The sequence below is a fragment of the Lissotriton helveticus genome, chromosome 3_1 (assembly GCF_964261635.1).
Source record: "Lissotriton helveticus chromosome 3_1, aLisHel1.1, whole genome shotgun sequence".
Classification (NCBI taxonomy): Eukaryota; Metazoa; Chordata; class Amphibia; order Caudata; family Salamandridae; genus Lissotriton; species Lissotriton helveticus.
The window spans coordinates 536630353-536646379 of NC_136061.1; the positions used below are offsets into that span (position 1 = coordinate 536630353).

Sequence of the window (16027 nt, forward strand, 5' to 3'; positions counted from 1 at the left end):
GTTTTCCCACTGGCTTGGCAGGTTACACACGTCCGACAGTAGGTGTTAGACGCCACTTTCATCTGAGGCCAGTAAAAGTGGGGGACAAGCCGAGCAAAGGTCTTGTCCTGACCTAAGTGTCCTGCCAAGGGAATTTCATGAGCCAATTCCAGCAGAAAGGCTCGGTACCATTGCGGGACTACCAAGGCCCTTGATGAACCAGGTGAGGGTACCTTGGGTTCACTGTAGAGGAGTCCATCCTCCCAGTAAATGTGGTAGTGTCCCGCAACGTCCCCTGCTGCCTGGGCTTCAGCCTGTCGCCTCAGTCCCTCAAGGGTAGGGCACTCCTTCTGGCCCTTACAGAACTCTTTTCTGGTAGGCCCTCCCTCCACATGCCACTCAGCAGGGATGGGAGGTCCTCCAGAGAAACTACTCCTCCCTCCACGGACTCCTGGTCCACCACCGCAGGTAGCCGATCTGTCACATGGGGTGTGGAAGCCGAAGCAGGCTTCTCCTGTCTTCGGGTCTGTCCCTTTTTGGCAGCGGGTTGGGCCATTGTTCCAGGCTCCAACCCAGGCGAACTCCCTCTCCGGGCAGTCGCAGACCTTGTGCTTACACAGGCCCAGTCAGGTATACCTAACATCTCTGAATGCGTCCGGTATTCCACCTCTCTCCAAGCATGTCATTCCCCAACAGACAATCAACTGGCACGGCAGGGCTTACGGCAACTCGAAGTGAACCTGCAACCCCTTCCCACTCAAAGGGAACCTCGGCCACAGGGTAGTGGCCCATTCTGCCGTCAGCCATTGCGGCGGGGTGGAGTACATTGGGAATCACCTGCTCTGGAGACACCAGATGACTTCTCACCATAGTCATACTGGCTCCTGTATCTCTCAGAGCCTCCCCACTCTGGCCATTGATGGTGATCCACTGCCCATACTTGGTAGTATTTGGGGGCACCTGGATCTTAGGAACCATCTCCCGTTCTTCCAGGGACATTAAGGTGACACCCGCCCACTCACCCCCCTTATCTAAGGGCAACTCCTCCCCGAGCGCTACACTAGCTGCTCCCGGGGCTTTTCCTCCGGTGGGAGGGGGTGGTCTCTTTGGGCATCTGACATCTCCCTTATAATGTCCAACACCACCACACTCAAAACAGTGGACAACCCTTGGCTGCTGGCTTTGGCCAGGATGAGGGTTTCTGGGAGGGTTAGCCTTAGGGGTGAAACCTGTTCCCTTTCCCTGGAAACTGTTTTGGGGACCTTTAGAGAACTCCCGCTTTTTATCTCCCCCTCCTTCTTCTGAGGGGCGCCCTGTCCGGCCTTTTGGGAATCCCCTCCAGTCCCCTTTGAGGACACCCGGATACTTGCCCAGATGTCCGCCTCCTCTGCAAGCTTCCGGGGGTTGGTCAGCTTGCTGTCCACCAGGTGCTGGCGCAGCTCGGGAAAACATTTCTCGAGTAGATGCTCTTTAAGAAAAAGGTCATACAAACCCTCATAGTCCTTCACCTCACTGCCCTGTACCCAGCCCTCCAATGCCTTCCTCGCATAATCCAGGAAATCCACCCAGTTCTGGGTGCTTAACTTGTGGCTCCCCCTGAACTTTTGGCAATACTTTTCCGGGGTTAGCCCAAACTTCCTAATCAATGCCAACTTCATGGTGGGGTAGTTGGTCTGCTCCTTCGGTTCTAAGGCTAACAAAGTGTCCCGACCAGTAGGAGGCATATACTTATACAACCCACCCCCCCAGTGCTTTTCCTGGATCCCATGGGCTCTTAAGGAGACCTCATAGGCAGCCAGCCACTTGGCTATGTCATCCCCCTGACTATAGCTGGCAACTATATCCTTAGGCAAGTAGGGTCTGGACTCCCTGGTTGGTTCTCTGATTTCGCTGCCACCATTTGGAGAGTTGGCGAGTCCTAACTGTAGAGCCTTGAGTTCTAGCTCTTTTAGTCTAAGCTCATGAGTCATCCTCTGTTCCTCCCTCCCCTGTTCTAACTTGGCCAACTCCCATTTCAGTTGCCTCTTTTCCCTCCTGTCTGTGAGTTCCGCTTCGGTCAAGCTTCCCCCGGAGACACTACTGCCCCCCCTAGAGGAGGTCATTGGTCCTGGGAGTAGGTTTCCCACCTCAGGGTGGAATAATCCCTCTACCTCTATGACCGTGTCCCGGTCTGTCCCCTCATCCTCCTCCTTCCCTTCTCTGCGCGCTTCCACCCAAGCCCTCAAACTGGTCTGGAGTTCCCTCTTCTTGGCACCACGCTTAAAGAACACTCCCATTTGTTGACAGAAGTCTTTTAGCTGGGCCACTGAATAAGTGTCCAGTTCTTCCAGTGCAAATTCCATTTTGCTAAAGGCAATTCAAGGTCAAGCACACAAAAAGAATAGAGTTACAAGGGCAACCTGAAGCTACCTCCACCCCACCACCAGGAATAAATTTGGAAAAAGCAAAAGTAAAAAAAAAATTAGGAAGTCCGCCAGGAGAAAACTCCAGGTGTAGGTTAGTGGATTACACTTAGTTACTGCAGAGTAGTCGCAACCACAGTCAACATCCCACCGCTAGACACCAATATGTTGGACCTAGATTTGTCAGGTCACATAGGGTAGCCTGGCCTAGGGCAAGATAATCAGTTATTAGAGGCACATGTGTAAAGGTTGCTCACCACCCAGCAGTAACTCAGCGCACATCCATCCCAAAAATGACACTACACCTTAATTTTTTATAAAAGTAGAAAAAGCTTTATATTTTCTCTAGTTGTCAGTTACTTATTTTCTTAGGTTCATTTGTTGTTTCAAAATCACTTTTACAATGCAAATTAAGGGTCACATTTCTTCATCATGTAAACTCTTCCTCTCCTCCTTACTTAGCTTATTACTGTACTTTTGATGTTACATTAAACATTCACTTCAGTTGAAAACCTTCAGGCTTATACACTTAAATTGGCACCTTGGCACCCAAAGGGTGACACTCCTTCCCTTAGAACAGGTGACTATTTTAGGGTTCCAATGGACAGGTTCAGTGCACAACACAGCTTATTTGTACAGCCTAAATACTTTTGGTCAAGCAAGCCCAGAGCTTCTTTTCCCCCCTCCCGCCTCTGAAAGAGAATACAGATCTTTAGCATAATTCCCACTCTTGGCGGCACACAGGGGTTAAAGTAAACGTCACTGGGCAGTTGCCCTCTTTATTCACACTGTTTCCTCACTTTGCAGGGTCAATAGACCTTAGTCTCAGTCTCCTCTCCTTCAGTTTCTCAGTTAACCAAATACTGGCTGACTATGGAGCACCACCCCTCCTTGGTGACACACGGGGGTTGCCCAGTGAATTAACAGCCCCTCCCTTCTCCACCTTACTTGGGACCAGAAGCGGTAACCACAGCAGCCAGGGCTTCACTCTTCAAGTCGATGCCTCCTTCATAGGCCAGGCCACATGCCCAGTAGCCCCACCACTAAGGAAGGCCTCCTCGAGGCACCAGTGGCCTGGAATTGCCACTCGCGTCTACTCCCTCCACACGAGTGGTCGCGCTTCTTCTCAGGCGCAATGGGCGGTGTCCCCGCGGGTGCCGCCTCCCTTGCTGCCTCCTACGCCGCCCACCTCACCTCTTGGTAGCCGCGCCTCCACACAGGCGCCACGGAGCAGTGTCTCCGCTGGGCGCCGCTGCACACGCATTCTCCTGCGCTTCCCACCTCACTCCTTGGGCAGCCGCGCTAGAGAACAGGCACGAAGGAGCAGTGTCTCCGCCCGGCGCCGCCTAGTCACGATCTCCGCGCCTCGGGACATGCACGAGGGAGCGGTGTCTTCCGCCTCAGCTGGAGCTATTCACAACACTTCTCCAGGGGCGATGTACCTCTTCAGACCCGCGCGGAGTCCCAGGGGCTCCTCCTCGACCACAGCTCCTCAGGGCCCCTCGTGGATTCGCACTGCGCTACTCACAAGGCTGGTAAGTCAGTCTTTTGGAGCCTTATCAAGGGGGTTTGATGAATGTTCAGGAAGGACCTGAGGGGGGCCAGCAGGAGCTTGAAGGGCCACTTCCCTCAGGGGTAATGAACCACACCAGGGCTCAGTCAAAGGGACTCAGGGGGGAGCGTCCTCAAGTGGAAAGTGTCAGCCTTAAAGGTAACTAATTACTACGTGTGCGCCACCCTCCCCAGGTCACAGCCTCACTCCTCAGGTTCTATGGTCATCACAAAATGGCTGCCTTGCATCCTGCCTTATATAGGTCTCCCTCTGAAGGTCCAGCAAAGTCCAGAAGGTTCTGGAAAGGCTCTATGTTAACCTATGGGGCTTTCTAGGGGATGACAGTTGTGGCAGTTAATATCCACCATTTTGTTGATCTGGGTGAATCCCAGTCAGAAAAGGCACCTAGGCCTGAGGTGAAAAACTATGAGGGCAAAAGAGCATCTATCCCCCAGGCCAACTCCATAAAAATAGTCCAGTGGACACAAAAAGATAGAAAGGGAATGAGGGGCAAAAAGGGGACAAAATAAATAATTAATAGGAGGGACTACCCAAAGGCAGACAGGTCTAACACTCATGAAGAGGTATCTTCTGGTGTGTTTTCAACAACAGAAAAAACATTGCTTTTTTTAAAGCATCAGCTACATACACCTTAAGGATAGGTTTACAGCACATTTTCAATAAAGGTTACAGTAGATACGAAGAACCAGATCACCATATTACAAGAGGGTCAAGAGGAGAACCAAATGAGATAGTATTTACCATCTCACTTAGTTCGTCACAAGTTAATAGATCAAAGTTACACATAGAAGGAATTCTGGGGCATATTGAGCTCACCACGTATGACTGAGCATTTAACAAACTAATTTACAGAAGAAACACAAGTATTCATGTTCAGCTAAGTTTACTATATGTTTTTCATAACATTATAAATCTGTGTGATAAAAAGCTCTGAATATTTGCAAGTGGAATAGAGTCTGGTAAAAAATATAGGCCAAAATAGCAAGGTCAGGAGATTTCAAAATCAAGGGCATTGCTGGCTATAGCTTAGGGCCATTAAGTGAACAGTGGTTCTGCCACCTATTAGCTTTACAAAGCGTGTAACTTATTCGTGCAATTGGTCCCTCTATCAAGATGAGACTAGCATTGAATGAGAAACATCCAAATTAGGTCCAAACAAAAGAAATTCATGAACTTCTCAGTCAGTATATGATTTTATAGCAAATTGCTGGAAATTATGTGCTCAAAATTGAGAACAGAACACATATATGCACACACAGATATACATTATACAATTACACTTGAATTGGTGATGTGAAGTGAAAACAATAAATATATTTACATATCACAGCACAATATATACATGACAAATGAAAATATATTCAAGACACACATTTAAACACAGTGTGAGGTATATATAAAAAGTGATTCAACCCAACTAGCAAAGAGTCTAGTTATTCTCAATTATTGTGGGAGATCATTAACACTTGATAGTATATGTTGACGTTTCGACCCCTGGATAATAATGCGTTAATGTTATTGTCAGTGGGGTGGGGGGGTCTTCTTCGAGACTATAAAGAGTCTGTGTGTGGCCTCATATAAGGTTCCACCCTGATACCAAATTAATGGCTGGGACTGCACAGCAGCTTGGAAAATTATAGAAGGTTGAGATGAATCATAAAGGAGCACTTCATATCTGCTGGTGGATTTAGTCAGTGGCACAGGGTGCCTGCAAATCTCCAGCGTTGGTCGCTCGGGTCTGCAGTGGTTAATCACCCTTAACTTCAGGGCAAAGGTACTCTTTCGTCTTCAAAGTCCTCGACTGAAACTCAGGAGCTTCCTGAGTTTCAGTCGAGGACTTTGAAGACAAAAGAGTATTCTAGGGCAAATAACAAGCCTAGATTGCCACGCGTTAAGTTTGTTTGGAGGCGGCTGGCCGGACAACCTTTGCCCTGAAGTTAAGGGTGATTAACCACTGCAGACCCCAAGGGAACGAAGATGTTGAGTCTTCTCAGTCTCTTGTGAAACCAGAAAAACCTATTCCTGCACAAGGCAGAATACTTTTCTGAGCACAGTCTCAGAAGGAATGTTTCGCATCTCCAAGTCCCTCGTGGACAGGGCTGTGTCTGCAGCTGAGCCCATGTGAGCTGTATGCTGCACTCCGACTGGCAAGATATTATTCTTTTTTAGTCAGCACATGGAGTGACGCAACAATAGTAAACTTGCCTTGCTGTTCTGTTTAAAGCGATTCAAACATCAAGAGATTACTTCTAAGTGGATGCAGAGAGGGGGAAAAAAGCAAACACCCTGGGGTGCGTGGGTGCGATGTTGTGAGCCGTAGTCTGCCGCTTCTCACCCTGTAGCCTCCTTGCCCTTTCCCTTGCACGCCACAGGAGTGTTTGTGTTTGTAGGAGCAACGCAGCCTTTGTTTACAGTTAAGTGTGAGCAGGACGGCATTTCCCTGTTCCAGAAACCACAACCAAACCCAACGCTGAGCTATTAAACAACTAGTCTTCCATGTGTTCTCCGGAGCCCCAACTCAGAAGCATGTGGTGTTTGTTTTTGTTTTTCTAAACTAAAAGCGGGTGCTGTGCAGAAACAAAGCATGGTGCGAGTAGACATAAAACCTATGTGCATGGAGGCCCCTGAAGGGGGCACCAAGGTAATAAATAAGTAGTCCCCGAACAACCACATTAGCACCTACAGTGCAAGGAAACTGTAATTGGCTGATGTTTTGGGAGCACGAACCAATAGGGAGCCAGGAAATAAGAGTGACGCAAGGGTGAACCAATGGCAAGCAGCAGGTGGGATTACACTCCATACAGTGAATACTGCAGGTCTTGCATGCATGCATGCATGCTGCCTAGGCTCGACCTAAAAATGTAAACAGAAGATGTGGAGATCGTACATTGGATGTAGGGAGGAGGTGGCATGGTGCAGGACAAATCAGCAACTAGTAGCAGTGTGCTGGTCCCAGGTCCTTGAAAAAGTTGACAGAATAAAAAAGTGGGGCAGTGGTGATGGAGAAGAGAGGCAGAAAACGATGTACACCGATAGAGTGAAGCATGAAAAAAATAGTCCCTGCACGTCGGGTGTGGAAGTGTACAATCCATCCAATAAATACACAATGAAATTGGAACTTTCTGTGGATGGGACCAACAGAAGAACATGAAGGAACGTCATCATAAACAGAGAACTGAAATAGATGAGAAGCCTAAAACAATTTTACCTGGAGCATTCACTTTTTGCAATTCAGACAAATTAAAGGAGGAGTCTTCTTACCTGTAAGAATTTTAATCTAGTGAGAAAATCATTGACGTAACTTCCAAGTGGTTTGAGACTGGGGTAAGATTTTTTCATCCACATCCCAGGAATTTTGCCTTTAAGAATGCTGTTAACAACCTCTTCCAGTTCAGCAGACATAACTACCAACCCCTACAAAAATGTTTTTTTTTGGGGGATAGGAAAGAAGCGAGAAGAAGAGAGAGAAGAGAACATATTTAGCAACATTGTGATTTTATATCCACTGCTTTTTAAGTATTTGAATTGAGAAATCATTGCATTCTGGGGCTTGAGGATCAGAGTCGTGGGTTCGACAACTAACCAGACAAAAGTGTTGGTATTTTGTTGAAACATTTTCACTGTGCACTTACCTTCTAAAGTAGTAGGCCTACGAAAAAAGGCAACTATGAAAAATGGAATACAGTTAAAAGATATTTTACTTCCGACTTGTTCTGTGGTGTGGGGTCGGGTTGCTAGCATCAACCACTGAGTACCTTTCAAAGTGTAGACTTGACATTTAAAAGCAACGAGACCTTTAGATAAATGTCACTGGTATTTCAAAACATTTACACTATCCGGCCTGCATTTATTGACATTTGTGCCTAAATATGACTCTTTCGTGGAGGCATTCTTACATTTCTAAGAACAAGCACAGACACCTGTTCTATATTTGTATCTTTTCTATGTTACAGCTTAACTTAAACAGTGATAGGTTGGAGTAACATTTAATTCGATTTGGATCGACCTTTATTTATGTATTTATCTATTTTAGAGTTTTATAGTGTGCTGTCTGTTACTTTTAATCTACTTCAAACCAAGATACAGAACAAACTGATTTAAAAAAAACACGAGCGAGACAATGTTCCACAACCAAATGTCCCCTATCAGACGGCAAGTTCATTAGAATGAAAAGCTAATTCACAAACACCTAAACAAATTAACATCTGGAAAAATATCGAGGTGTGCAATGAATGTAAGCTTGATACATAGGTAAACAGTTATTTCAATGTATTTTATTTAAATCTGCAGGCAAACAAACATGTGAATGACACTCCAATTAGACTTCAAAATATTCCTTTACATTGGTCTCCCATTATTGAATAACTATATATTGGAGTTAAAGTATAGATAAACCATTTCCTGCTAATTACCGGCAGATTGAATGAAGATGAATGTCCTGTTCATATTACATGATGTCCAATCTACGTGGCATGAACCGAACCGTGGAAACTCAGATACTGCACGTGCAGGACGTACTCCTCTCCCTTACCTCAAGGTTCTAACCCCACTAGCTCTACCCTAAGTCCAAATGCTCTGACCCTTCGCTGTCTATATCTCAATACCAGATCTCTGGTAAAACATCAACTGGACATCTTTCTATTGCTCAAATCGGATAGGCCAGACATATTGTTTCTCTCTGAAACTTGGCTCACAGCGGATTCCTTACCGGATATTCTTACAGCCCTACCGGCAGATTATTACATTCTGTCAGTAAACAGAAAACTAGGAAAAACTGGGGGCGGCGTTGCCGCCATCATTCATAAAGATTATACGTTCACCACTTTTCCTTCCCTGGACCTACCTGGCACTGAAAACTTAGTAATTAAATCTGCTACAGATAATGGAACTATGGTGCTGGTACTGATTTATCGTCCACCTATAACTATGCCTATATTTCCAGTCTCTCTGTTGGAGCAATTGGCAAGCTTAGTTGTTGACTACGATAAGGTCATGCTGATAGGGGATTTAAATTACTGGTACAACAACTCGGAAGCTGGACCCCATGCTACAGAACTCTTTGAGCTTCTCTTTAATTTGAACTTTTTTCAATATGTCCTGACTCCCACCCATGAAAAAGGGCATATCTTGGACCAGATTTGGTCACGTAATGTCCCTATGTCTACCCCCACGACCTTGCCTTGCATATGGTCTGATCATTTTCTACTGCAATTCTCCATCACCTTTCACGACCATTTAAAAATTCCTGCTCACGCCGGGGGGCTAGTTAGGAAATGGAGCTCCTTAAACAATCAGGATTTTCTGCCCACCTTGGTTAATTCCCTTCCTACATCCTCCCCTGATATTAACCTGATGGACAAAGAACTTACCGAATGGCTTCTGGCTGCCTGCAATGCGCATGTTCCCTTAACTAGGTTCTCACGCGCTCGCCGCATGGACGCACATAGGTGGTTTACCACTGACCTTAAAAATCAAAAATTAGAACTGCGCCAACTGGAGAGGAAATGGAGACACGGGTACCTTGACAAAGATAGATTGTCATACAAGGCAGCCCGAAGGAAGTACAAGATCTCCATTCTATCTGCTAAGGCAGTCTTCTTTTCAGAAAAAAATTCCAATGCCCAAAATAAATCTAGAGAAATTTTTAGAGTCGTAAACGAATTGTGTAACGATGCCAGAACCTCCCCCTCTCAACCCCCTACTCAAATGATGTGTAATCAGCTTAATGATTTCTTTAAGGAGAAGATTGCCATCATAAAGGATAGTATTCAAACCACCCCTACCACCGCGGATAGTGTGGAAATTTGTAGAAACCCCTATGAACTTAAGGCTATCCCTTTTATAGATCAACCCAAGTTAGCGGAGCTGATGAACCGTGTAAAGTCTGGGTCCCCCAACGACCCCTGCCCCCCGCACATACTGAAGGAAGTTTATTCTACACTTCCTCAAGGAATACTCCCCCTTCTGAACGAGTCCTTATCACAGGGAATAGTTCCCAATTCATTTAAAAACGCCACGCTAGTCCCATTAATTAAGAAACCTGGTGTTGATTCCTCCAACCTATCGAACTATCGTCCCATATCCCTCCTCCCTTACGGTGCTAAGATTCTTGAAGCCCATGTGGCTAGCTGTATTTCTAATTTTATAGAGACATCTGACTACCTGGAGCACAACCAAGCCAGATTCCGCCAGGCACATTCTACTGAGGCGGTGATCCTCGCTGTCCAGGACACTTTGAGATCCAACGCCGATAAGGGCATACGTCAGGCCTTGGTGCTCCTGGACCTGTCGGCAGCGTTCGACACGGTGGATCATACCATCTTATTACACCGTGTCAAACAAGCCGGCCTCTGCGGTTCGGCGCTTGGTTGGGTTAAGTCCTTCCTGATGGACCGTTCCCAGGCAGTCAAGCTTGAAAATGTTACGGCGCCCAAACTCTCAACTACCTGCGGCGTCCCGCAGGGTTCATCATTGTCCCCCCTCCTATTTAATCTGTATCTTAAACCACTGCTGCACTCCTTGAAAAACAGGAAGGTCACAATTTACAACTACGCGGATGACCTGCAGTTGGTATTCCCGCTAAACTCAATTGATTCTGTCGAGGAATTCCGGATTACTATGTGGCACATCCAAGGGTGGATGGATCAGAACCATCTAAAACTTAACCCTGGAAAGATGGAGTTGGTACTCCCAGGCAATAGCGCAACCAGCTGGGGACCTCATTTTTGGCCGTCCTCAATGGGATCGCCCCGTCTCCTTCTCTGTCGGTGAAGAGTCTCGGGGTCACCCTTAGCGCCGACCTCTCACTGAAAAGTCAGGTGGGAACGGTGATTTCTTCCAGCTTCTTCCAGTTACGAAAGATCAAGAAAATTGCTCATCTGCTCACACACTCTGCCCTTATCCAGGTGGTAATTGCCTTGGTTCTCTCCCGTTTAGATTTTTTGAATTCTATCTATTTAGGCCTTCCCCTGGCCCTCTCTAAACGCCTACAGATCGTACAAAATCAGGCGGCCAGATTAATATTTAAATGCAATGGTAGGAGTTCGGCGAAACCATTGCTAGCCACTCTTCATTGGCTTCCCCTTGTCCACCGGGTTACCTTCAAGGTGGGCTGCCTGACCTTTAAAGCTCTTCATGGTAAAAGTCACAGGTTCATTAATCATCTGATAAACAAATACGAACCGACCCGCAATCTCCGCTCTGCCCACCTGTCTCTTCTTACCTTGCCTCTTTACAAAAAGAAACGACTAGGCGGATGCCGATTCGCTTATTTGGCACCTAAGATCTGGAACTCTTTCCCCCTGTCACTCCGGAGCTGCACTAATGGCGGAATTCAGGGGTGCACTGAAGACCTGGTTGTTCAAGCAAGCGCAGGGTTAGGGTACTGTTTACCATCTTTCTCACCTGTAGCTCCATGAAACCCCTGGGTGCCCTGAAACCCCTGGGTGCCCGTGCGCTTGATAAATTTTGAATAACATAACATAACAGGCATCAAAACCAAATAAATTAGGAAACGTATAAAGCAACATGTGTCCTGCATGAACTGCGACGTCATGACTGCCACCCTTGCCATTACCTTCAAGGAGTCAAGACACGCTGTCATTGATCTCAGATGGACCATATTAGCTAAAATTGAAAAAGATCAACAAGGTGGCAATATGGAAATACAATTACAGTTTTTTGAATTCAGATTTATAAAATGGTTTGACATTGTGAACTGAACATCAATGCCTCAGATCAAATGTTTAATTTGAATACGCTTTGATCACAATCATTCACGCCTGCACCATTTTTAGGTCGAGCCTGGGCAGCGCATGCTCTGCTCTGCGAGGCATGCTTTATTGAGGTAGGGGCTTGAAGCTCCGCCCACTCCCACACCCACATTTTTCAATGGCTTGTGTCATTGTCCACTGTAAACTGTGGCTGTTCATTGGTACTGTCTTGTCTCATGCTCTTTAATTACAGCATCCGAGCAGTATTTTCTCAAATAACGTTGTCCTACCTGCTGTTGCAGGCAGGACACACTCTCTCCTAACGCTTGAAAAAAATATATACGTATAGCACGCATATCACATAAATAAAAGGCATTGTTATTGTTCCCATGAGGCACTGGGTCAAGACTAATTTGCAAATAGCTGGGTCGGAACTGAGGTGACGAAGTGAGCTAAAGAACGATGATGGATTCAACTCAGATCTGTGACGTGGGGGGGAATGTGGGGGGGAGTGTCTGATAACTTTCAGCGCTCCGTCCCTCATCTCCTTGTGTTTGCTTTGTTCACCCTAAATTGGCAGGGTATGCCCAGACGTGGGTCCCTTACTCACTTTGCCACAGGATTCAAGCTAGCCTGGCTGATCAGGGGTGTTCCCCCGAAACCCGTCCCAGGATGCTTGTTTCAGGGTCAACGAAGACCTGGCTTGGAAGTTCAGGCTGGAATGTTCCCATAAGGCACAGGGTCAAGAATGATTTGCATATAGCTGGGTCGGAACTGAGCAGGGAAGTGAGCTAAAGAACGAGGATGGATTCAACCCAGATCTGTGCCTGGGGGTGAGTGTCTGAAAAGTTTCAACGCTCTGTCCATCATCTCCTTTTGTTTGCTTGTTTGCTTAACTTTCTAAAAGTGACATTAACACATCCCCTTGAGCACCCCCCACTATTTTTAACGTTGCACCTTCCTTGTCAAAATAAACGATTGGACAAAGGAATGGACGTAATTTTAACCTCACTGTTTGAAGCTTAGCCGGGAACGAGCAAGGGGCGCCTAGATGCAGGGCGTTTCGGTAATCCAGGCGAGATAGTATAAGCGCTTCGACTACAAGCTTTCTTGCTTGAGCGGGTAGCAAAGAGAGTATTTTAAGCAACATTTTTAGTATGCCAAAGCAAGATGCGACAACCCTTCTAGCTTGAGATTTAAAGCAAAGCTCAGCGTCCAGCCAGAAACCGAGGCTCTTTATCTATGGTTTAGCGGCTGGGACGGGACCCATACATACTGGGCTCGATAGAGCTAACTCAGAATGGGGGGAATTACCAAGGAGCATAAGCTCAGTTTTCTCTCAATTGAATTTTAAATGGGAATGTTGCATCCATCTAGTCACTACTTCAAGGCAAGGACCAAGACGGGTGGGGGCTCTGTCCTCATGGTTTAAGGCGACCACCAATTGTGTGTCGTCCACATAAATGACAATATGTACCCCAAAGGGGAGTACGATATCTGCAAGAGGAGCCATGTAAATATTAAAGAGAATTGGACGCAATGACAAGCCCTGGGGCACCCCACAGTGGAGGGGCCAGGGGCTTGACATGGCCTCGCCTTCAAATACTTGAAAATATCTGTCCTCCAGGAAGGATCGCAGCCAGTGTAGAGCGAATCAAGATAAGCCCATGTTTTGGAGGCATTGGACTAGGATACTGTTGTTCACTGTGTCATAGGCCGCGCTAAGAGCTAAAAGCAGCACGGCCAGAGAACCTCCTGCATCCAGAATCCTTCTGGAGTCTTCCACGACTGCCAAAAGGGCAGTTTCGGTCCCTTGGCCCGGTCGAAACCCAGTTTGGGACGCATGCAGAAGGTTACCTGCTTCCAAGTGTCTGGAAAGTATCTGGTTGAAGTGCTTTTCTGCCATTTTACTAACCCTGGGAAGTAACGAAATGGGTCGGTAATTACTGAGGCAGTCAGGGTTTAAACTCGTTTTTTTCAGTAATGCTTTTACCAACGCCCTTTTCCAGAAGGGGGGACTACTCCAGAAGAAAGAAAGGCATTGAGCAGATCCACTATTATAGGGCCGACTGATTCATCCGCTAGTTTCAAAACATTAAAGTGCGATGCAAAGATAGCTTGAAATGCTCCTTTGTCCAATGGGGGGAACATATTTAATGAATGTTCTTTACTACCGATATTAGATTCCTCCGTTAGGGGGGTAGGAGAAGGATCGGAGAAGGAACAACAAATAGTTTGAATTAGGTTAGAAAAATAGTCAGCAAGTTTGTTGAAGTGACAATCAGTGGCCTCATGGATGTCTGAGGGGTCAGAGGCTTTCAGGAGTTTTTTTAAAAATGGTTAAAGTCACCCGAGGAGAATTTAATGCACCAGCTATTTTTTCACCAAAGTATTGAGCTTGGGCTTTTTAAATTTCAGCTTTGTATAATTTAATATTATCCCTGTACTGCTTTTTCCTGAAGGGAGAAAAATCTTTCCTCCAGCTTCTCTCAGCTTTTAGACGCTTGCTCAGCTCGCGAAGATTAGGTGTGTACCAGGCTGATCTATTAGGCCCTGTCTTTATCTGAATATTCTTCTTGGGCAGAACCTGGTCTAAAGACCCCTCGATGCAGCTACTGAGTTGATCATTAGCTAATATTGGGTCACTGTCAGTGAAAGGTTTGGTATTCCCCAATACTCAGACCCATTCCTCTAATATGAGCTTAGGCCAAGTGCTGGCGTATTACTTAATTGGTAGAGCAGAATTAATAGCAAGCTTGGGGGACCAATGGAGAGAGATCAGATAATAATCTGACCAATGGATGGGAATGGGTTTCAAACATCGTAATTGTTGTAAATTAGAAAAAGAACTGGTTGAGAAGGTGCCTTTTAGAATGTGTTGCATAAGACATTTTCTGAGAAAATTGGAGAGCTGCGAGATCGGAGGTAAGTTCTGAGGCGGCTATAGATGCAGAGTCATCAAAGTGTATGTTTAGGTCGCCTAGGATGGTAAAATTAGAGGAGGTACTTGCCAGTTTAGTAACGGTTTCTGACAAGGAATTATGGAACTGGCCTAAGGGTCCGGTAGGTCAGTAGATTAAAATGCCCGACAGGGAGAACATAGGTGTAAGTCCTATCGAAAAATTGAGGTTCTCACAGTCAGTCAAAGGGCTCCCAAGAGTTCGACATATAAGATGGGTTTTTATAAATAATTGCAACCCTGCCGCCTTTGCCTTTTGCTCTTTCTAGCCTCTGTATAGAATAATCAGAGGAGAGAACTTGGACAATGTCAAGCTCAGAGTAGGAGTTGGTCCAAGTTTCGGTAAGCAACAGAATATCCGGACTTTCGCCTAACAGCAACATGGACAACTCAGCAGAATGTTTAGGTAATGATCTGCACTTGAGCAAGAGAAATTTGAAAGTTTTAGCCGGCAGTTCTTTCGAAGAGGGATGGGGAAGAGTACTTTGTGGCCTAAAAGAGCAGTACTTACAGCTAGGATTATAACTGCTGGGGTCAATATTGTGAAAACAGCCTGGATTTAGGGTTTGCTTCAAGCATCTAAGATGTTCTGCAGTGTAACAATACCTATTTTGAAAGCAAAGGGCAGAGTTCCTGGCCCCTGGTGGTGGTGGTGGTGTTGGCAGTATTGGTGGTGGTATTAGTGGTGGTGGTAATAGTATTGGTGGTGGTAGTACTGGTGGTATTGGTGGTGGTATTGGTCATGGTGATCTTGGTGCTGGTGGTATTATTGGTAGTATTGGTGGTGGTGGTGATGGTGGTATTAGTGGGGGTGGTGGTACTGGTGGAGGTATTGGTGGTGGTATTAGCGGTGGTGATGGTATTGGTGGGGGTATTGGTGGTGGTGGTATTGGTTGTGGTGGTCCTGGTGGTGGTATTTGTATTGGTAAGGGTTGGATTTGATTGGCGGTGGTGGTATTGGTGATGGTGGTATTGGTGGTGGTGATATTGGTGGTAGTGGAGGTAGTGGTATTAGTGGTGGTACTGGTGGTACTGGTGGTGGTGGTATTGGTGGTGGTGGTATTGGTGGTGGTGGTATTGGTTGTGGTGGTACTGGTGGTGGTATTTGTATTGGTAAGGGTTGGATTTGATTGGCGGTGGTGGTATTGGTGATGGTGGTATTGGTGGTGGTGATATTGGTGGTAGTGGAGGTAGTGGTATTAGTGGTGGTACTGGTGGTACTGGTGGTGGTGGTATTGGTGGTTGTGGTATTGGTAGTGGTGATATTGGTGGTGGTGGTGGTGTTGATATTGGTGGTGGTGACATTGGTGGTGGTATTGGTGGTGGTGGTATTGGTGGGGATATTAGTGGTGGTGGTATCGGTGGTGGTATTGCTGGATGTATCGGTGGGGATATTAATGGT

At 46.4% G+C, this 16027-nt stretch overlaps 1 protein-coding gene across 1 annotated transcript in view; it reads right to left on the reverse strand.

The window, feature by feature from the left end:
* The window catches only part of DNAH7 (dynein axonemal heavy chain 7), a 2019015-nt gene that overhangs the window by 134271 nt on the left and 1868717 nt on the right, over nt 1–16027 (reverse strand). The window contains exon 61 of the mRNA XM_078680414.1: nt 7216–7368. Within this exon, the coding sequence (XP_078536540.1) occupies nt 7216–7368 (153 nt within the window). The remainder of the gene's footprint in view (nt 1–7215; nt 7369–16027) is intronic.